Source organism: Heterodontus francisci, chromosome 16 (genome assembly GCF_036365525.1).
Source record: "Heterodontus francisci isolate sHetFra1 chromosome 16, sHetFra1.hap1, whole genome shotgun sequence".
Taxonomy (NCBI): domain Eukaryota; kingdom Metazoa; phylum Chordata; class Chondrichthyes; order Heterodontiformes; family Heterodontidae; genus Heterodontus; species Heterodontus francisci.
The window spans coordinates 57,839,952-57,861,870 of NC_090386.1; the positions used below are offsets into that span (position 1 = coordinate 57,839,952).

Sequence of the window (21,919 nt, forward strand, 5' to 3'; positions counted from 1 at the left end):
TGAGGCTTCAGGCACAAGTCAGCACAGAGGAATATAATAGCAATACAGAAACCTGTTTCCAAGGAGAGAATTGGGAACTGAATATTCCTGGCCACAGGATATTCAGGAAATTTAGGGAAGGAAAAAAAGTTGCGGGTGGTTGGCAGTATTGATCAAATAAATCATTATAGCACTAGAGAGGGATGAAGTAGTGGAGGGAACAAAGACAGAAGCTGCCTAGAGTGTTTTTTTCTACCTTAAAGGTGTCTATAAATATAAATTGTACTCGTTGAATCCCACGTCAAGAAACCAGATTTTATGATGCAGAGGACAAGCACAGGGGCTTTTCTATGAGTGATGATGTTTGCAATGTGCACCCTGTGCTTTGACACATACCCATCTTGCGCACTCTTGCTGCTTTACTTCCGCATCCGTTTTTGCAGGAAACTGCCTTCGTTAGCTGTCGGTGCGCGGAATGAACCGGGGGAGTTAGCGGGATCGCGAGGTGCAGATAGCGGGACATGGCTCCGATGGGGGTGAGCGTGTCCCGGGGCCGGGTGTTGCTCTGCATCCTGCTGGCCACCGGCATGGTTTATTACCTGTACTCCAGGTTTGGCAGCTCCGGCCGCTGGGCGATGGGAAGCAGGGAGAGCAGCGTCGATCTCCGCCAGCTCCTGTCTTTGGCCATTAAAGCGGCGGAGGAAGGAGGCAGAGCGGTGAGAGAGGTGAAGGAGTCCGACTCACTCGGCCAGAGGTCCAAAGGCAAAACCAAGGAAGGCGCCGACGAGATGGTGACGGCGGGCGATCTACAGTCGCACAGGAAGATGACCAGTTTGTTCAGCAACACTTTCCCACACATCAAGGTAACGATTGAGAGCGGCTTTTACACAACAGCCGAGGTCTTACTCTGCAGGTCGGTCACGACCTGTTTGCAGACACTGTCCCCTGAGTGTGGCCTGGACAAGGCCAGTCCCAGTCACTGGGGAGCATCCTCAGCTTTCAGGACATGAGCGTCAGAATCTAGGCTGACACTGCAATGGGGTACTGAGGGAGCGCCGCACTGTCAGAGGGGCAGTATTGAAGGAGTGCCGCACTGTCGGAGGGGCAGTATTGAAGGAGTGCCGCACTGTCGGAGGGGCAGTGTTGAGGGAGTGCCTCATAGTCGGAGGGCCAGTACTGATGGACTGCCGCCCTGTCTGACGGCCAGTACTGAGGAAGTGCCGCGCTGTTGAGGGCCACATTACCCAAAGTTTTAAAACTCTTAACATTTTGTTTTAATATATTTAGACATCGTGGTCAATGCCACCTCCTGCTCTTCAAAATATTAAACTTGAAGCTGCAGTTGTGAACAACTATCAATCAGTCAGCTAGAGATGTTACTGTAGCAACTAGGAGATTGGGTGTAGGGCAGGGGAAGAACAACGGTAAGGATGAATCTTTGAAGGACATAACTACATGGTGTGGATACACTTTCCTCAAAGCCCTTGTGGGTTTCTGTTGATTTGGGAGGTTGCAGTATCACTCCCTCTTGTCTTAAACTTGATGCAGACACTGCTCGTGGTATGGCTTTTTTACACTGGTTACACTCCCAGAATGTGTCATATGCAATTGACAACTAGCAAGACCCCTATTTTTTGCTTAGCTTTTGACACATTGGCTTTGAGGAAAGTGCTTTGAGCATATGGGCTGAAGGCTCATTGACGATGACCTTTTAATATTTTGAGAACTCAAATGGGACAGCCTGCTTTCTTGAAATGATAATAAAGGACTCAATATAAGTTTATAAAGTGCTTAGCATGCTTAAAAACTAGTTTTAACACAGTCAAATTCAATGGTTTGAAATCCCTCCCTGAAAGAATTTATAACCATTGTTTCCTGACTTCAGAATTAAGCTGCCACTTTCCCTAGACATCGATATGAAATTAGTATTTTAAGTGTATCTTTAATTAGATTAGGCTTGGAGAGCTCTCTGTCCCATTCTTTGCTTAATTATTTTGGAACTCTCACTCAACTTACAATGAAACACCTGTGCAGCAATGTTGATATTGTGTCAATAAACTCTCTGATATATGGCGCTATATAAATGCAACTTTTCTTTTTAATTTACCCTACTCCTCTGGCTTTTTAAAATTAATTTTCACTGGGACATCTACTAAAAATACTTCCATTTTCTTGTTCTTTTACTAGGTGCAGCTTCTAACATGGATTCCCATCTTGTTTTAGGCCTCCCTTACAGATTTTCTGAATGATATGGGGCAACTTAGGGAGTTGTAAGATCTGGGGGTGTTGGATTCAATTCTTAAGATATCCACTCACTGCAGAGCAACAGCTAATAAGGCAAATCAAATACTCAACCATGTAACCATATCAGTAGATAGGGTAGCGATTGTCGGAGCTCAAGAATACCGGACTCCGGACCAGCTGAAAACCAGACTGTCTGGTATAAAACAGGAGGAATGGCTACCCTAATTCTGGGACAAACTCATCAACGTTTGTGGGCCAGCAACGTGGTCCATGGCCTAGTCTCCGTGGATCTAGGCAGCGGGTGAGCAAGTTCGGTGTGCCAGGCCAGCCGGGAAGGGACAAGCACAGGACCCTGCCAGTGCTTCACTGCAGCAGAGATAGAGGTACAGTCCTGTTCAAGGCTGCAACTGTTTGCATTGTCAGTGATCCCAAAATAAAAATACTGGGCATAAAAGTGTCTGATACCAGATAGGGGCCAGACCAGCTGAAAACCGAACTGTCTGGTATAAAAACGGACGAATGACTGCCCAATCAGTAGAGTACAAAACAAATCATGTCATGCTTGAACTGCACAATGCTGCAGTCAGAGTACTCCTGGGTCATTTTTGGTCACTGAGACATAGGGGATCATTCTAGTCCTAGCGGCAGCTCAGAGAAGAGTCATAAGGCTGATTCCAAACATTAGGACAGTTAAGAGGAAAAACTGAAGAAACTGTCTTTTTAGCCTTGAAAAGCATCCAGGAGTACAACTGCTTAAAGGTATTTCAGATAGTGTACAGTGTTGAAAAAGTAAATTCAGAACACTATAACTAGTTAAACAATTATAGGATGTGGAAACAAAGCTTCAACCTGGTAGAAGCAATATTTAAGACTCATGCAAAGAAGTTCTTCTCAAAAGTTGATCAATATGCGGAATAGGTTTCTGGGTCACACAAGCCTGTATTTGAGAAACTAAAGATTCTCTTAAATTTGTTGTGAGCAATGAGCTAGGATTGGCTAAGTGGTCTTCTTTATCGATATCTGCTTTGTGATCTGATCCTCCAATATTAAAATTGCACCTGCAGTTTGAGATAATTGCCCTTTCCTTGCTGGAAGCAGGGTTAGTCAATCACTACAAGTCCCCAGAGTGCAAGAAATTTCATCTGAACCTATGTTGCGGGCCACAGTGAATTCACCAATTTAATTGGCTGCTAGCATGGAAAGCAAGCTGCTACCAGCAAGTTCCAGCTGCAGACCTGTCCCAGGTGAAACAAAGGCGATAAAAGGAGGCTTGATGCGTGAACTTGCCAGTGGCATCATGTTGTCTGTAGTCAGTTTACATAAAAGACTCATATTTCATACACTATGGGTGTGCCATCCAATCACTCACAGTGGGAGCATGGTAAATTTCAAATCTATTCATTTAAGAGCAACACAGTGCCTCTGGCAAGTTTAATCAGTGAGACATTCTAAAGTCACCTTTGCCTCAAGGCAGTTTCTTTATTAGAAGAAAGAAAGAAAATTAATCCAGAGAGGCATAAATCCAGAGAGGTGGGGCAGCACAGTGGCGTAGTGGTTAGCACCGCAGCCTCACAGCTCCAGCGACCCGAGTTCAGTTCTGGGTCCTGCCTGTGCGGAGTTTGCAAGTTCTCCCTGTGACCGCGTGGGTTTCCGCCGGGTGCTCCGGTTTCCTCCCACAGCCAAAGACTTACAGGTTGATAGGTAAATTGGCCATTGTAAATTGCCCCTAGTGTAGGTAGGTGGCAGGAGAATGGTGGGGATGTGGTAGGGAATATGGGATTAATGTAGGATTAGTATAAATGGGTGTTGTTGGTCGGCACAGATTCGGTGGGCCGAAGGGCCTGTTTCAGTGCTGTATCTCTAAATAAATAAAAATAAAATAAAAATATTACAGAAGGAGAAAGGTTTAGAAATTGTGTTTCACTGTTATACGTAATGGAAAAGAGTTTACATAATAGATACACTTGCAGTAAAAAAAATCCTTTCCTTAATAGCGTGACTGTATTTTTATTCATTGGACATTAGTATTGTTTCCCCCACTGTTGCTTGCTTCTTGTACTTAGTCGGGACCCTCTGGTTGCTAGGAAATTAGGAATATGTATTGAATTTCAGAGTTTTTCATTCGTGCAGTCTTGGTGGATACTTTGGCCTAGAAATTCAATGTTGCTGCACTTGTTCCAGGGGCATAAAATGGGTGCAAAAGCATCCAATATGGTGGCTGGCGTGTACACACATTCTGAGCTGGAAGCGTGCTGTCAGCCATATTGGCATAGACATCAAAGAGACATCTAGGGCTCATGCATTATTCCCCTTACACATGCAGAATTCAGTAAAATGTGGTCGACATTCAGCCTAACCAGTGGTCCTTACAGGTACTGCTGCCAGCCACCTCCAACAGGTGTATTTTGAACGATATACTTACCTGAAAGTGGAGCCAGAAGGAACAGGAATTCGCCATTACCAGCTCCTGGCCTGCCCCACTCTCCCAGTACCTATCTGAGGGTCCCCTCCAGCAACCCAGGAGCTGGAAATTGCAATCCTCTTTGACAGCAAGCTCCCCAGGGATGTGTCTGCAGCTTGCAGTTTATTAACATAAGGGCTGTGAATATAATTGTTTGAAAGACAAGCATGCTGGCACAATCCAGTCTCCTAAGTGACGAGTTCCCAATGGACATCTTTGTATCTGATTTAGATCACACTTCAATTTATCAGAAGAGGTGCAAGTCAAACCTTTACACAGGAATGTTCATCAATATTCAGATACTGGAAATGTTCACAAATAAGCTACTTGTTATGTTAGTATAAAATGTTGAACCATGGTATTTTCCTTGTCCCCTTTTGAGCATTTGGCTGGCTGTGTTGCTATGGAAGTTCATTGAACATTTTGACACTTATTTGAAAAATGACATACAGTCTGTGTGTGGGGGTGTTTTGTGAGCTATTTCACTTTCCCAAGAAATGTTATATGGCTTTAATTATAACCTCTTTTACTTCAAATTTAATTTTAAATTTTTCTTGGAACAGCTCAGAATGTTGCTTTTTTTTTGAAGTTAGAAATTGTGAATTAACACATTGAAAGAAGCCAATTTGTAGCTACATGCGGTGTACAGTTCTCTATCCTTTACTTAGAGATGTGATATAGTAATGTCCAAGACATCTTTGGGTGTATTTGCATTGCAGCACTTTAGTGCAAAGAATTTATTCATGTTTGTCTTTTGTTGCTGTTTGCCTCCTTAGGTTTACAGCAGTAGAAACCAGAAATATTGGACTTTAACTGTGTGATGATGAAAACCTGAAATTCAGTCCTTTTTATTTGTTCATGGGATGTGGGTGTCACTGGCAAGGCCAGCAATTTTTGCCCATCCTTAATTACCCTTGAGAAGATGGTAGTGAGCTGCCTTCTTGAACCACTGCAGTCCATGTGATGTAGGTACACCCCTTGTGCTGTTAGAAAGCGAGTTCTAGGTTTTTGACACAGTGACAAGTGAAGGTCAACAATGAGAAATTTCCACCAAATGCCAGATTTCCGACATTGGGCTTTCGGAAATCCGCCATTTGCTTCTCCGTCTCTGACCTTGTTGTTGGCCGGCTTTAAAAAAAAATGGAGCTGTTAGTGAGCTGACAGTTCTGATTTTTTTTTAAAACTTGCCAACAAGGAAACTGCCCAAGTTGGTGGGGTACTCTGTGCCTGTGTGTGTATAGAGGGGGTGAGGGGGGAAGTTAGATAGGGTAGAGTCTGTGTGTGGGATGTTAGCTGGGATACAGTGTATGTGAGTGGGGGGATATGGAAGGGGTCCTGTGTGTGTGGGGGGGCGGGGAGTTGCATGGGGTACAGTGTGTGTGTGGGGTGGAGTTGGAAGGGGTACAGTGTGTGTGTGTGACGGGGGTGGGGGTGGTGGAGGGGAGATGGATGAGGCACAGTGCATGGGAGGGGTGGATTTGAATATGGTATAGTGGGTGTTGGGGAGGATTTGGATGGGGTGCAGTGTGTGTGCGTGGGAAGTTGGATTGGGTACAGTGTTTGTGAGGGGTAGTTTTAATTGGGTACAGTGTGTGTAGGGGGAGTTGGATTAGGACACTGAGAGAGAACTTCAGAGCTTCAATCTGGAGGTCAGACAATTTCATACAAACAGTTGCCCCTATACAAAACGGAAGGAGGTTTAGACTTATGGCGGAATGAAGTACACAAGGGGGTCACATACAACACTATCTGGAGACTTGTATTTGTTTTGATGAGCTACTTCCATGGACCTATGGTTGAAGGTTCTTTTAGCACCATGGCTAATATTGACTCAGGGTCTATCCAGATAAATGTTAACACATACAGTGCCATCTAAACTGTGAAAGGTGCATTGAGAGCAGAGGATAAGTCAAGTTTGGAGTATTTTGCAAGAAGACACAAGACTACTGATCCTCAGTGGTAATGTTAAGCTGGTGAAGTGTCTGCAAGATGTATGTTGAGGAGAAACATCAGGGGAGAAAAGAAAAAGAGGAATAGAGAAAAGGCAAGAAATCACACATTAGAAACTGGCCACAAAATGCTCTGCCAAAGCAGTTATGATGGTTGTTGCTAAGAAAGCTAGAAAGGTCCATGTTATAGCTCTGCATTCATCAGCTAAAGGGAAAACCTAACCAGTCAATTAGCAGTGTTTGTAAAACTTTAGCACAGATTTGTGTACAAAGTAGAGAACACCTCAAATTGTGTGCAGGAAGAGAGTTACCAGAGAGATGTGGATGCATCATAGGAGGTCATAGCATATGGAATCACAGGTATGCAGATGACAGCAGACTCATCGCCAGAACAAAGGAAGAGGTAGAGACTATAGCAGGCCCAGTCAAAAGACACAGTGAGTCTTTTGGATCGAACATAAATGGGGCAAAGACCAATGTAATGTCTCTAAATGGCAATGGTGAAGTCAATTTTAGAAACACTGAGATAGAGGTAGTGGACAAATTCACGTGTATTAGCTTGATGATAAACAGCAAAGCTACATTCAAAAATGAAATCCAGGTTAGATTAGCTATGGCAAGAGTTGTGGCCGGTGACTTAAGTATTGTCTGGAAGTCCAAAAGCATCAGCATGAAGTTGAAATAATGTCTGGTACAGTCACGAGTGTGGAGTGTTGCACTCTATGGATGCAAGAGTTGAATTCTGAAGAAAGAAGACGAGAGGAGAATAACAGCTTATGAAATGTGGGTATGTCGGAGGATGATCAGAATCAGCTGGATGGACAGAAAGACAAGTGAGTGGGTTAGATCAAGAAGAAACAAAAGGTTGCTCAGTGCAGTTAGAGAAAGATAGCCAAGTATAGACATGGGAAATGAAGACCCAACAGCTTTGTCTTAGCAATAATTGAAGGAGAAATTGAGGAAAAAACAGAAGAGGATGAGAAAAAATCAGATGGGTGGATGACATTGAGTCTTGAAGAAAGCCAGAGAAGAAGCAAGACAAAGGTCCCCGTAAGACTATGGGGAAAACCAATGAATATGCACAGATTTGCAAATAGGTTTTCAAGGTTATGTTCCCGTGTTGAAATTTGCTTCATCCTTCAGAATTACATGATGTACTATTAAATGCCGAAATGCTAGAATGCCGAGGTCACTTTGATGATTTTATACAAATGCATGGGTCCACCATCTTGACAGTAATCAAAGATATACAAAGGGAAACTAATGTTTTTATGCATTTGAAGTGGCCTGGATCATTAACAGTGCTATAATTACATGATTCCTTATCAAAAGAATTTCAGACTTTTTTTTGTCTTCGGCCACTAATTTTCAGACTTTTTGGTCTTTGGCCACTCGCCCCTGGAAGGAATGGCGATATAGTTTCAAGTCAGGCTGGTGTGTAGCTTGGAGGGGAACTTGCAGATGATGGTGTTCCCATGCGTCTGCTGCCCTTGTTCTTTAAGTGTAGAGGTCACGGGTTTGGAAGGTGCTGTCCAAGGAGGCTTGGCTAGTTGCTGCAGTGCATCTTGTAGATGGTACACACTGTAGCCACTGTGCACCAGTGGTGGTGGGAGTGAATATTTAAGGTGGTGGATGGGTTGCTGATCAAGTGGCCTGCATTGTCCTGGATGGTGTTAAAATCCTCGAGTATTGTTGTAGCTGCACACCTCCAGGCAAGTGGAGAGTATTCCATCACACTCCTGACTTGTAGATGGTGGACAGGCTTTGGGGAGTCAGAAGGTAAGTTACTCATCGCAGAACTCACAGCCTCTGACCTTCTCTTGTAGCTGCAGTATTTATATGGCTGGTCCAGTTAAGTTTCTGGTCAATGGTAACCCCCCCCCAGGGATGTTTTTGGTGGTGGATTCAGCGATGGTAATGCCTTTGAACATCAAGAGGAGATGGTTAGATTTTCTCTTGTTGGAGATGATCATTGCCTTTTCTGTGGGACTAATTCTGTTTTGTTGCTCCTATTAGCTGGTCCAAGAGAGGAATTAATTCCAAGGATGGATTGTGAAAAGTGGAAAGTTGTTCTCTGAAATACTTAGCTCCAGTTGCATAATGAAAATGTTCCTAGAGCTGAGTTTAAATTTTATTTTCTTAACTTTGTTTTGTTGCTAGGTGATTTCAGAAGAGCATGATAACTCTGAAATGGACAAGAGTCTTGTGTGGAATTATGAAATTCCAAGTTTAATCCAGGAAAGCATTGGCAATGCTAGGATGGTATCAGCAGAAAGTGTAACCGTATGGATCGATCCATTGGATGCAACCCAGGAATACACAGGTGAGCGATATTCACCATTCCTTGGCACGTGTGGTGGAATTACCATGTCATCTTTCACGTTTAACGCCAGGTTACAGATAGCTGTGTAAGTTTGCAGATTTAGTTTTATGTTTTTATAATTATTAAAAAGAAAATCACAATTTTCCTAGTCTCTCATGTCATGTAGAAATTAAATTTAAGAGGTAATAGCATAAACTTTCCACTGCCTTGCACCTGTGGAATCTCCAGCAACCGGGAAGAAGCAAAACTCGGGATTTGTTCCATTTAGTTGTCACCCCATTGCATTGCCTTATGCTTTGTGAGGATATGAAAGGGTCTTCGGAGCAGGCTGAAGGTGGGTGGGTGAATGCTCCTTTCGCTTTTTAGGATTCCCCAGGCTGCTTGGATGCAATCAGGGTCCTCTGGATGCTGATCTCCTTTAACAGAACAAGAGGCATAAGTCAGGAGTGTGATGGAATACTCTCTACTTGCCTGGATGAGTGCTTCAACAACAGCCAAAAACCTTGACACGATCCAGGAAAAAGCAGCCTGCTTAATTAGCACTCCCTCCATCACTGGCACACCATAGCTGCAGTAACTCGTCAAGGCTTCTTCAACAACAGCTTCCAAACATATGATCTCTGTTGCCTAGGGAAAAAAAGGGCAGCAGAACCATGGGAACACCACCACCTGCAGGTTCCCCTCCAAGTCACATACTATCCTCACTCGTAAATATATCGCCGTTCCTTCACCGTTGCTGGGTCAAAATCCTGAAACTCCCTACCTCACAATACTGTGAGTGTACTAACACCACATGGACTGCAGTAGTTCAAGAAGGTGGTGAGCCACCATCTTCTCAAGGGCAATTAAGGATGGGCAATAAATGCTGGCCTTGTTAGCGATACCAACATCCCATGAATGATTTTTTAAAAAAAAGGCAACATGAGGAAAAGCTTTTTTATACAACAAGTGGTTAAGATTTAGAATGCACTGCCAGATAGGGTGCTGGAATAGATTCAGTAGTGGCTTTCAAAAGGCAATATGATAAATACTTGAAGGAGAAAACATTGCAGGGATATGGGACAGGGAGTAGGACAAACTGGATTGCTCGTCAGAAGAGCTGGCACAGCCTCAATGGGCCAAATGGCGTCCTCCTGTTCTGTATTATTCTGTGATTCAACAAACAGTCCAAAGGCCCCAATCTCCAAGGTCAGACACACTACTGCCAGAGGGAGCCCTGAGTTCCAATGAAAATGGCCCAAGGGAGCAAAAATATATACTGTATCCTTTTCTAAGTGTGCAGCACACCTGAAGTACACTGTGCCTATTAGGTGCTCGGTGGGCTTTTACATGATAAATTTGTGGAGTTCTTATGTAGGATATCGTTTGCATCTTAACTTGAATACCAGTAACATCATGAGCTGATGCAGCTCTTTTGCATTGTGTCAAAATGCTGAGCCTGAAAGTCATTAATAAGTGGACATAAGTTATGAGACAAGCTATAATATAGCTTCAACTGAAGTGTTTTCAGTAAAGGTCAAGATTATTTAGCTGTCTGCTATTGTTATGGACTTAATATCCACTTCAGTTTGCAACCAGACAGGAAAAACTGCCCAATAGCTCAATCACAGAATCACAAAATCATCACAGTGCAGAAGGAGGCCATTCGGCTCTTCGTGTCCACAACGGCTCTCTGAAAGAGCAACTCCCTCAGTCCCATTCCCCTGCCTTCTCCCCTTAACCCTGCACATTCTTCCTTTTCATATAACTGTTTAATTCCCTTTTGAATGCTTCAGTTGAACCTGTCTCCACCACGTTCTCCGGCGGTACATTCCAGACCTTAATCACTTGCTGCGTGAAAATGTTTTTCCTCGTGTCACTTTTGCTTCCCTTACCAAATACTCCAAATCTGTTCCTTATGGTTCTCGATCCTTTCATGAATGGGAACTGTTTCTCTGTATCTACTCTGCCCAGAATCCTCATGATTTTGAATACCTCCATCAAATCACCTCTCCGCCTTCTCTGCAAGGAAAACAGTCCTAACTTTTCCAAACTATCTTCATAACTGAAATTCCTCATCCCTGGAACCATTCTCGTGAATCTTTTCTGTACTCTCTCCAATGCCCTCACGTCTTTCCTCAAGTGCAGCGCCCAGAACTGGATGCAATACTCCAGCTGAGGCCGAACTAGTGTCTTATACAAGTTCAACATAACTTCCTCGCTGTTGTACTCCATGCCCCTATAAATAAAGTCCAGGAAACTGTATGCTTTATTAACCGCTCTCTCAACCTGTCCTGTCACCTTCAATGACTTATGCACATATACACCTAGGTCCCTCTGCTCCTGCACCCCCTTTATTCTATATTGTCTCTCCATGTTCTTCCTACCAAAATGAAGCACTTCACATTTCTCTGCATTGACCTTGATCTGCCACCTGTCCGCCATTCCACCAACCTGTCTATGTCCCTATGTTCTACACTATCCTGCTCACAGTTCACAATGCTTCCAAGTTTCACATCATCTGCAAACTTTGAAATTGTGCCCTGCACACCAAGGTCTAGGTCATTAATATATATCAGGAAAAGCAAGTGTCCCAACACTGATCCCTGGGGAACTCCACTACAAACCTTCCTCCAACCCAAAAAACATCCATTAACATCCATCAATGGGTTCATTCAGTGAATAGCTGAGTCAGACAGACCAAAAAGGTCGACAATTGCATCCCAGCTCTGTTCAGAGTAAATTAACGTCAGCCAAGAAAGTAGTGGGGGTCTTCGAATTGGTCACTGCATCAAAGGGAGAAAATTGATCTGGATTTCTGGCCCTGGTTGATATCCAAGAAGCTCTGTGCGCACATTGGATAGAGTACGATCAGGTTCAGCTGTGAGGCCCCTGGCAGTTGAACAATGTCATGCAGGCCCCCACCTGCAAGAATGAGGCATATTAATTTTGTCATATGAACATTGATTTTAAACTGTTGCTGGGAAGGAGAAGATCTGTTACAAGGGCTGCCAGACACTTAGCTGAAAAGTATTTGCATACTAACAGACAGTGCTTGTGGAGACAAAGGAGCATTCCCTGAAACATTCAACCCACAATGGATTTTGATCACCAGAAATTGAAGGTGTAAGGAAGAGAACTCCAGAAACTGCTAAGGTGATCCAATCCACAAAAGCCAGGACTGGTTAAACCAGCTGGTCACATGACTTACTGGCTAGTCCAGGTTTTTTTGAACTAGCCACAGAGTTTTTGAGCTCGGAAAAGACTGTTTGCTCCTGGAGTGAGAAGACCTCTCCTGTCTGCTCCCATCTCTTTCTCACAAGCCTCTGGACCCATTGAGGACACATGAACTTCAAGAGAGAAAGTCTCCTACATCGAACAAGGTTTAAGAAGAATACTGGGCCCCAGCGAAAAGCAAGACCTACATACAATCAGGAATTTTACAGCAAGCTCAAAGAACAGTATTCAAAACCATTTTCAGATATTGCCTCAAACTTTTCCACTTTATTTCTTCTGCTCTTTTCTGTCTCTATCTGCATGTGTGTATCATGTATGCATGCTAGCGTAGGCGCGTCAGATATCCTTAGGCATTAACCGAATTAGAGTTTAAGTTTAATAAAGTTCAACCCTTTTTCTTCAAACCTAAGAAAACCTGTTTGGCTAGTTTCTTTGCTTTGTAATTGGAAGTTAGTGAACAAGGATTCACTAAGGGGGAGCTAAAAATATGGTGTATTTAAAACAAAGCCCTGATACAGTAAGACCAGGTGAAGTCTGAGAGGGAACCCTAGACCCCCTTTCTCACCTGGCCATAGCAAACAGTTTCCTGATACCCACCTGAATAGTAGAGCAACTGGACGAAGTACTGATGGTTGACTAATGCTTCTGGAAATAAAGTCAGGGGAGTACAAGACCTTTAGAGAGGTGAGAAGAGAAAATTGGCAACAAATATAAATTGAAAGGCAGCTCATTTCTATTTAGTCCAGCTTTTTACTGACTAAGGTCATCATGCTTATCAACGGAATGAAAATTGGAGCATCGGTTATTGAGGTGTTCCCTCCCCAGAGGTATGGCTCAGTGTTATTTCCTGATTGAAATCTGCAAATGATATAGATGGAAGGGGACAATACTGTACTCCCTGCTGCATTACTTTTCCAAGAAATCTCCTTTTGTGTATATGTAAAAAATATTATCATTGCATATAGATTACTTTTAGTTAATCAATAATAGTACTGTTTTAAACCATAGTCTTAGTTTGAGAGGGGCCAATGTAAAACTAGCACAGACTGGTTTCATCAGCAAATTAAAACTGCTGTGAAATAGTCAAATGGACAGTCGACTCAATGAAATAATAAAAAAAGTGACTCCACTATTGGGACTTAATTCCATTTAAGTGGAGGTAGTTGGGAAATTATTTTCTTAAAATATACCATAATTATTTAAATTACATTTTATTTAACCTATTTTGGTTCCTTTAAAACTGAAAGAATTAATTAAACATTAAATGTGATCTCTGCATAACCTTTTTGTGTAAACATTCTTATGTTGTGTCATAAGCACAGAAAGGGCATGCAAAATGGTACTGAATCAGTAATAGTCCTTTATAGTGTTATGACCAGTTGAGAAATGTGTCTCGGGGTCTTTTGCTGTCTTTACCTGGTCCTATCGCAACAGATTTTATTTTTAAACACACAGTGTTTTGAGCTCCCCCTTTTTTGTGAATCCTTGTTCACAGCTTTCCAATTACAAGGCAAAGAAACCAGTACACCAGTTTAAAGGAGAAAAGTGATTTTTTTCTTATTCATTCAGGGATGTGGGCATCGCTGGCTAGGCCAGCATTTATTGCCCATCCCTAATTGCCCGTGTGAAGGTGGTGGTGAGCTGCCTTCTTGAACCGCTGCAGTCCATTTGGGGTAGGTATACCCAAAGTGCTGTTAGGAAGGGAGTTCCAGGATTTTGACCCAGCGACAATGAAGAAACGGCGATATAATTCCAAGTCAGGATGGTGTGTGACTTGGAGGGGAACTTGCAGGTGGTGGTGTTCCCATGCATTTGCTGCCCTTGTCCTTCTAGTTGGTAGAGGTCACGGGTTTGGAAGGTGCTGTCTAAGGAGCCTTGGTGCATTGCTGCAGTACATCTTGTAGATGGTACACACTGCTGCCACTGTGCGTCAGTGGTGGAGGGAGTGAATGTTTGTAGATGGTGTGCCAATCAAGCGGGTTGCTTTGTCCTGGATGGTGTCGAGCTTCTTGAGTGTTATTGGAGCTGCACCCATCCAGGCAAGTGGAGAGTATTCCATCACACTCCTGACTTATGCCTTGTAGATGGAGGACAGGCTTTGGGGAGTCAGTAGGTGAGTTACTCACCTCAGGATTCCTAGCCTCTGACCTGTTCTTGTAGCCACGGTATTTATATGGCTACTCCAGTTCAGTTTCTGGTCAATGGTAGCCCCTAGGATGTTGATAGTGTGGGATTCAGTGATGGTAATGCCATTGAATGTCGAAGAGAGATAATTAGATTCTCTCTTGTTGGAGATGGCCATTGCCTGGCACTTCTGTGACGCGAATGTTACTTGCCACTCATCAGCCCAAGCCTGGATATTGTCCAGGTCTTGCTGCATTTCTACACAAACTGCTTCAGTATCTGAGGAGTCACGAATGGTGCTGAACATTGTGCAATCATCAGCGAACATCCCCACTTCTGACCTTATGATTGAAGGTAGGTCATTGATGAAGCAGCTGAAGGTGGTTGGGCCTAGGACACTACCCTGAGGAACTCCTGCAGTGATGTCCTGGAGCTCAGATGATTGACCTCCAACAACCACAACCATCTTTCTTTGAGTTAGGTATGACTCCAGCCAGCGGAGAGTTTTCCCCCGATTCCCATTGACCTTAGTTTTGCTCGGGCTCCTTGATGCCATACTCGGTCAAATGCTGCCTTGATGTCAAGGGCAGTCACTCTCACCTCACCTCTTGAGTTCAGCTCTTTTGTCCATGTTTGAACCAAGGCTTTAATGAGGTCAGGAGCTGAGTGGCCCTGGCGGAACCCAAACTGAGCGACAGTGAGCAGTTTATTGCTGAGCAACTGCCGCTTGATGGCACTGTTGATGACACCTTCCATCGCTTTACTGATGATTGAGAGTAGGCTGATGGGGTGGTAATTGGCCGGGTTGGACTTGTCCTGCTTTTTGTGTACAGGACATACCTGGGCAATTTATTAAAACTTAGACTTAAATTCCAATACGGTTCATGCTTACGGATATACGACGCGCCCACGCCAGCATATACACGAGATATACACATGCAGATAAGGACAGAGAAGAGAAGAGGAAAATATAGTGGAGAGGGGTTTGAGGCAATATCAGAAGAGTTTCTTGTCTACTGTGCTTCGAGCTCACTTGAATGTAGGTAGTCTTGCTGTTCTTCAGGGCACAGTATTCTTAAACCTTGTTCACGTAGGAGACTTTTCTCTCTTTGAGGTTCATGTGTTTTCACAAGATCCAGTTCCCTGAGAGATGAGCAGGCAGGAGAGAGGTCTTCTCAGACCAGGAGCCAAGAGATTTCTTGAGTACAAATCCCTTGTTGGAAGTTCAAATCTCAACAGCCAGTTAGACATGTGACTAAAATTGGTCTGACCACTTCTTCTGTGTTTGTGGATTCTGCTATCTTCGCTGTCAACCTGGAATGCTAGCTCCCCCCCCCCCCGCCCCCCACCTTCAACGTCTGATAATCAAAAGTCCATTGTTGGTTGAATGGGTCAGGGCATGGTCCTTTGTACCTTGTTCCAACTCTGCCAGTCACTATGCAAATGTCTTTCCTGTTAGGGGTTTGCAATTTTAAGTTTTAAGGTTCATGTGGCGAAATCATGTGTGCCTCAGTCTTGGCAGGTGGGGGTTTGCCTGACAGTAGCTTTAAGACTGTGTTAGGACTGTGGTTTAAAAGTGTAAGAACCTTCTTCCCCACAGAAATATGATGTCTATGTAGCATGTAGTTTATTTCTGTAGACACTTGGAATGTTGTCAACTTAGCATATGACAGATACACTAATGTACAGTCTTTTTAATGTGGGTTTAACAAAAAATCTATTCACAAATGTTAGAACTCTGAAGAAGCTAAATTGGAATTGACCAATTCATAGCTTTATGCTGAAAAAGGACATTTAAAAAAAGTCAGTGGTTTCGTTATTGATAGCAGTATTAAGTTACGTCTAGTAAAAATGGCCCCTTTTTACATGAGCACAATTTTTTTTTAATTCATTCTCAGGATGTGTGTTTCACTGGTAGGGTTGGCATTCATTGCCTATCTCTAGTGTCCTTGATAATGTGATAGTAGACCACCCTCTTGAACTGCTGCAGTCCGTGTGATGAAGGTGCTCCCTAATGTTGTTTAACGAAAAATATTCTTTAATTTATTGAACAATACACACAATAGAATATTCCCAGATGGTTCACATCATCAACTTGCTAAACATGCTGGAATTTTATAAAGTCTGCTCCATGATTTTTTGGACAAATTTCAGAGAAGCTTCACTAGGAGTCATAATTTTGATGTTTGTAGGAATTAATTAGACAAGATACCTTGATAAACTCCAGTAGTTTTATTTCTAAATAAATTGCATCATGAATTCAGACATTGTGCATTTTATTAATCATCAATAATGTTATTTTTTGCTGTGTTAAAATGAAACCATGTAAAAGAGAGATGTTTTTTCCATCAAGTTTTTTGTTTCTGTTGATGTTTCCAGTTTACAGATTTGCACATATCTTTTCTGCTTTACAGAGAATCTGAAACACTTTGTAACCACTATGGTGTGTGTGGCTGTCGATGGAAAGCCAGTTGTTGGAGTCATACATAAACCCTTTTCAAAATACACAGGTAAGTTGAAATAAAAACAAGAAATGCTGGAACCACTCAGCAGGTCTGGCAGCATCTGTCGAAAGAGAAGCAGAGTTAGCGTTTCGGGTCAGTGACCCTTCATCGGAACAGATGATTTAATCAGATTTCAGATTTCCAGCATCCGCAGTATTTTGCTTTTATACACAGGTAAGTTGTTGGTATATAATAATTTAAGACTTCTGATCTAAAGAAAGTTGCTTAAGAAAAATGTCATTTTGATTATTATGGACTAATTCTGTTACCTACAGATGTCACAGTGCAGCAGCAAATTCCTGTTTTTCTCCTCGTAGCTCAAATATGGTCCTGGTCATTGATCAAAGGCTGAGATGCATACCATGTCAATTCAGAACCTGGGACTCTCCATTGCGTAAATAAAAATGGATGCTAGATTAATGTCAATTTATATTTCAATATGACCCCAAGCACCGCATGTTTAAAGAGTTGGGGAGAGGGGGACCTCAGGGGCAATTCTGGAATTTGGAACTATTACAGTAAAATTGATGAGGGGGTGTAATAGAGAGATATCTGCCACTTTTATTCCTCTACACCGCCCCCCACCCCCCACAATTGTGCATATGATTATTGCTGTGAAATGCGATAAAACTGTAAGGCAGCACTAAAGTCCTATTAAAGGAATATTCCTTTTTTTTTGTCCTGAAGCCATAATCTTGAGCAGTGATCTACTTGAGGTCTTAATAGGCCAACCATAAGAAGACTTAATTTTTTTTAACCTTTCACTCTCTCTCACATACTCTTCCTCCCTTTGCTGAATGACAAGTCCCAGGGCCAGTGATCTGTGTCTGAAAGCCCATAAATGTCATAGAGTTATGCAGCACAGAAACAGGCCCTTCGGCCCATCGTGTCTGTGCCGGCCATCGAGCACCTAACTATTCTAATCCCATTTTCCAGCACTTGGCCCATAGCCTTGTATGCTATGGCGTTTCAAGTGTTCATCTAAATACTTCTTAAATGTTGTGAGGATTCCTGCCTCTACCACCTCTTCAGGCAGTGCGTTGAATGTAAGGAATGACAGGTCAGTTGAGGGTTATTGGGCTCTGAGAAATTTCATTTGATTATTATGGCCCCCACGAGGCTCCAGACCAATTATTGTCAGCAATGTTCTGTTTTATAGAAGATCGGGGTATAAGCTGCTTAAATAGGGACCAAAACCATTTGGAGAAGTTACTGTTTTCATCATTTAACCTAATTATTTAAATAAATCAACAAAGAACAATCCTACCTGAGGAATTTTTAAAAATTGAGTAAATAGAGTAAAATAATAAAAAGAATGATTTTTGCACCAAAGTTTATCCCCTTTTAAATGAATCTTGACGTAATTAACAGCATGATCACTTTCCTATAAGGTTCATTTTTGGTGCTAGGTGGAGGAAATTGGTTTGTAGCTTCATTACCTGTTGACAGTTGTTAGGACCGAGGTGGGAGTAATGCACTGTCAGCTCAGTCCCAATACTCCACAGGTCGCAGCATATTATTAACGTTTTCCCACCTAACCGGAAATCAGCCAAGTTAAACAGTTTATTAACCCCCAGAATAAAATACACCAAACCAGGTATCTTTAGACAACAACAAATTAACTATTTATTAATAAACTAAATCTTAACACTATTAAGATAAACCTATGTCTAAATACCATATAACTTCTTATTTAACCTAAGCCTCCCCATGCACGCACACATACATTCAAAACTAACAACGCTTAACCAGTTCTTTAAAAATGTATTTCTTAGGAATAAAATAAGTAGCTAGGCTGTAAGTCCTGATGAGTTATGTTCCTGATTGGTGAGATGTCCCAGATTAGAACAATCAGATGCCACACAAAGTCTCCAAACTAATTTGACAGTCTATAATGGATAGGCATGCAAAGCGCTTGGGTTGCGGCAGGCGTCGCACAGTTCTCTTAACAAGGAGTCTAGCTACAGGTCTATTTGAATTCTAAAATTGGTAGTTTTCAGTAGAAACTTTACTGCGAATTCCAGCACACACAAATGACAGAGTCCTTCTTGAAGGCAAATATTCTTTTTTCCCAGGATTTTTTCTCTCCTTAGGCAATACAGAGCCTGAAGATAAATGTAAATTTTCTTGCTAAGAGAGATATACAGCTTCTTCCTTCAGAGCATGCTTCGCTGGACTCTAGTTCAAACCGTTTGAAGCCAGTCTTTATCCACAGTTAAAAGTTACAGTACACCATGTGACCTTCTCTCTCTCTCGCTGTGACCTAGGAAACAGCTGCAGCTGCTGGCACACTGGGCTGAATTTTATTAGTGCGCCATACTTCATGGCGGCACGCTTTGAAACCGGTGGCCTTCCGACACAGAAGCGTCATCGCTGAGCCCCCGCGATATTTCACGTGGGGGCTCATATAAATGGAGGGGGCAGAGTGGCCGCCCCCGATGAGGTAGAGGGGGCGGCCAGTCCGTCCCCCGCAATGGCTTCGAGCCCTTAACAAAAATTTGAATGTTTAAAGATAAAGTACTTTGTTAAATTTTAAAAATAAAAATAAAAAGCAAGAGTCCCTTTCCCAACCTCCCCCTCCCAATGGTTGTTTTATATGCCAATATGATAGACATTAATTTTATTCCCACCCTGAACTTTCCCCCCCAACCTCGTCACTTTTGCCCTTCAACTCCTTCCCACCATCCCGACAGCCAATAAAAACCGTTTTCCCCACTCCCCCAACCCCCACCCCTGCCCTGATTATTTCAGTCCTCCTCCTTTCCACTAGTGTCTCGCTTTGGAACGTCGTATGGCGTTCTGAAGGTGCACAAGGTGCGGCCAACAGCTGTACAATCGCTGTGGGACAGCTGCCGGGACCACGTAAGTTCATTTTAATATTTATTCTGCTAATTTTAATATTGAAATGAAGGCACATTGTTTTAAACAGGAGAAAGAAACAGTTCCGTGACACAGTACATTTTGCATTGCAGTGCTTCATTGGGCCTTGCATTTGCAAATGCTTTTGCATTTCTTATCCTTGAATGGAAGACCTGCAGAAAATTGCTTTTCTCTGATATAGAGATAGAGCAGACTGAATCAATAACAGCCTTTTGCAAGCTAAGTGCATATGTTAAGACCATGGTTTATAAAGAGACTTTTATGTTTGCAAAGTACTTGGCATTTTGCTTGGTTGCAGTGAAGGGTTAGGCGTTGAGACAAATAACATGGGGATACACAAAAGCCATGGTCTGAGGATTTTTGTCGGGGTGGTGCTGGGTGGGTGTAGGGCTGAAAGAGGTTTCGGAGGTGGGGAAGGAAGAAGCTATGAAGTGATTTTAAACACATGAATAAGAATTTTAAATTGCTGATGTGAGGAGACCAGAAGCCAATGAAGGTCAACAAGGACAGGGGCAATAGGTCAGTGAGACTTGGTGTGAATTACGTTCAAAGGAAAAGTCTGCAAAGGTGTCTCAGGAATGTATTTGTGATCATTTAAAAGTAATAGTTAGTTAAAAGAATATCAAACTTGTTGAGTGAGATGCATTACCTTCCCAAAGCAGCTATCTCATGTAGTGTGTGAACACAGTCATTGAAGAGTACCTGAGTGCACTTTCAGAGTTCTGTAAGGTGAAGGGGTAGATTTTCAAGTTGCCACCTGAGCCTAAAACTGTCATTATGGATTGGGTTCCTATTAACAAAACTGTCTGCTTTTCATTTCCATGCATTTCACCAAAAATGAAAATCAGGCAATTTCTGTTAAGGGTGGCTGATCCACAACTCTGCCACTTAAAATTACTGGGTCCTTTTAAAGAGCTTCAGTATGCATTGTACTGCCTAGCAGCCTTGGACATCTAGTTCACATTGGCACGATTAAGAATTGATGTCCTAGATGCTGAAATATCGGAAAATAGGATATCCCTGCCCTCAAACGTTGGCATCTTGAATTTCTTGACATATGCGCCATAGATATAGTAAACCTACAGCATATGCCATTATTCTAGTGCAGAAATTGCAGGAAATTATGGCATTAATTGCACCACACCATAATGTCTTGCAACTCTTGCACCATTCTGCCCTTACTTTGTGGAAACAATGAGAATTTAATTATCATAGTCCTCCTGCCATTAAATCAATAGTAATCAACACTTTCTTACCAATGACACATGTGTCTATATATTCAGCTATGCAGTGTCCATTTTATTGGAGCTAAACTACCTTCTAATCTTCCAATAAGGTGCGCAGGAAGTGGATGCACACTTACAGCCAGAAGTGCACCACCTACCATATTGGATAAGCTAGTTGCTCTGGTGTTAGGAACGTACGTTGAGAGCATTTAAAGGGAAATGTCCAATCTTTGAATACCCCAATGCTTCATCCACCACGTGCTGACCTCACTCAGCACAATGTTCGCTAACTGGCAGGAAAAACTCCCATGCTTACCTGAATGTAGAACTGGGAAGAGCAGTTCGCCTCCCGCCACCACATGAAAAGAACGTAGAATGCTTCCCTCCCCTCGTTCTCCATAGGCTACGAGGCCGATCTCTTGATCTCGCCCCTGGACATTCCTCCACCAACTTCCAGTCTCCCTCTCTGACTTCTGTTTCTCCACCCTTATTGACTTCTTAACATGAAATGCATTCCGTGATTGCATTTGAATGATGTGTTTGCTGATCGGGACTTGTTGAAAGACAGGCTGTTAAGCCATTGTATTGTCAAGTCAATAAAAAGGTAATTGGCCAGATTTTGCTGTTAAAATAACTAATGGCCCTCACCGTTACTTATGTGCAATTCAGATAACAGATTCCGGTGAGCACACATGCGCAGTTAAATGCGAAAGTATGGAAGTAGCTCTCCAAGATGCTTTGCGCCTCCATAAGCTTCCTGAAAACAGCATCTCAAAGACTTCCCCTCAAATGTATTAAATGGCGTCACGTTCCTGTACTGAAGTCATAGATGCAGACTAAACTCACTGAAAAGGGCTTGTCATTTCCTGTGTTAAGTATCCTTTTACAGCCTAATAAGTGTTAACTACTGTCAAACAACATCCCTGGCACTGAAAGTTAATTTCTACAAATGTGGAATCTCATTACGTCAGCTTTTAATTATTGTTGGAGATTTTGGCCTCTTTTTGGCCGGA

General features: G+C 42.7%; 1 protein-coding gene across 1 annotated transcript in view; it reads left to right on the forward strand.

Moving 5' to 3' along the window:
• The first annotated feature begins 397 nt into the window (after positions 1–397).
• The window catches only part of LOC137378112 (inositol monophosphatase 3-like), a 47,657-nt gene continuing 26,135 nt past the window's right edge, over positions 398–21,919 (forward strand). Inside the window, exons 1-3 of the mRNA XM_068048212.1 lie at positions 398–842; positions 8,794–8,956; positions 16,711–16,806. Coding sequence (XP_067904313.1) covers positions 501–842; positions 8,794–8,956; positions 16,711–16,806 — 601 coding nt within the window. The 5' untranslated portion in view covers positions 398–500. The remainder of the gene's footprint in view (positions 843–8,793; positions 8,957–16,710; positions 16,807–21,919) is intronic.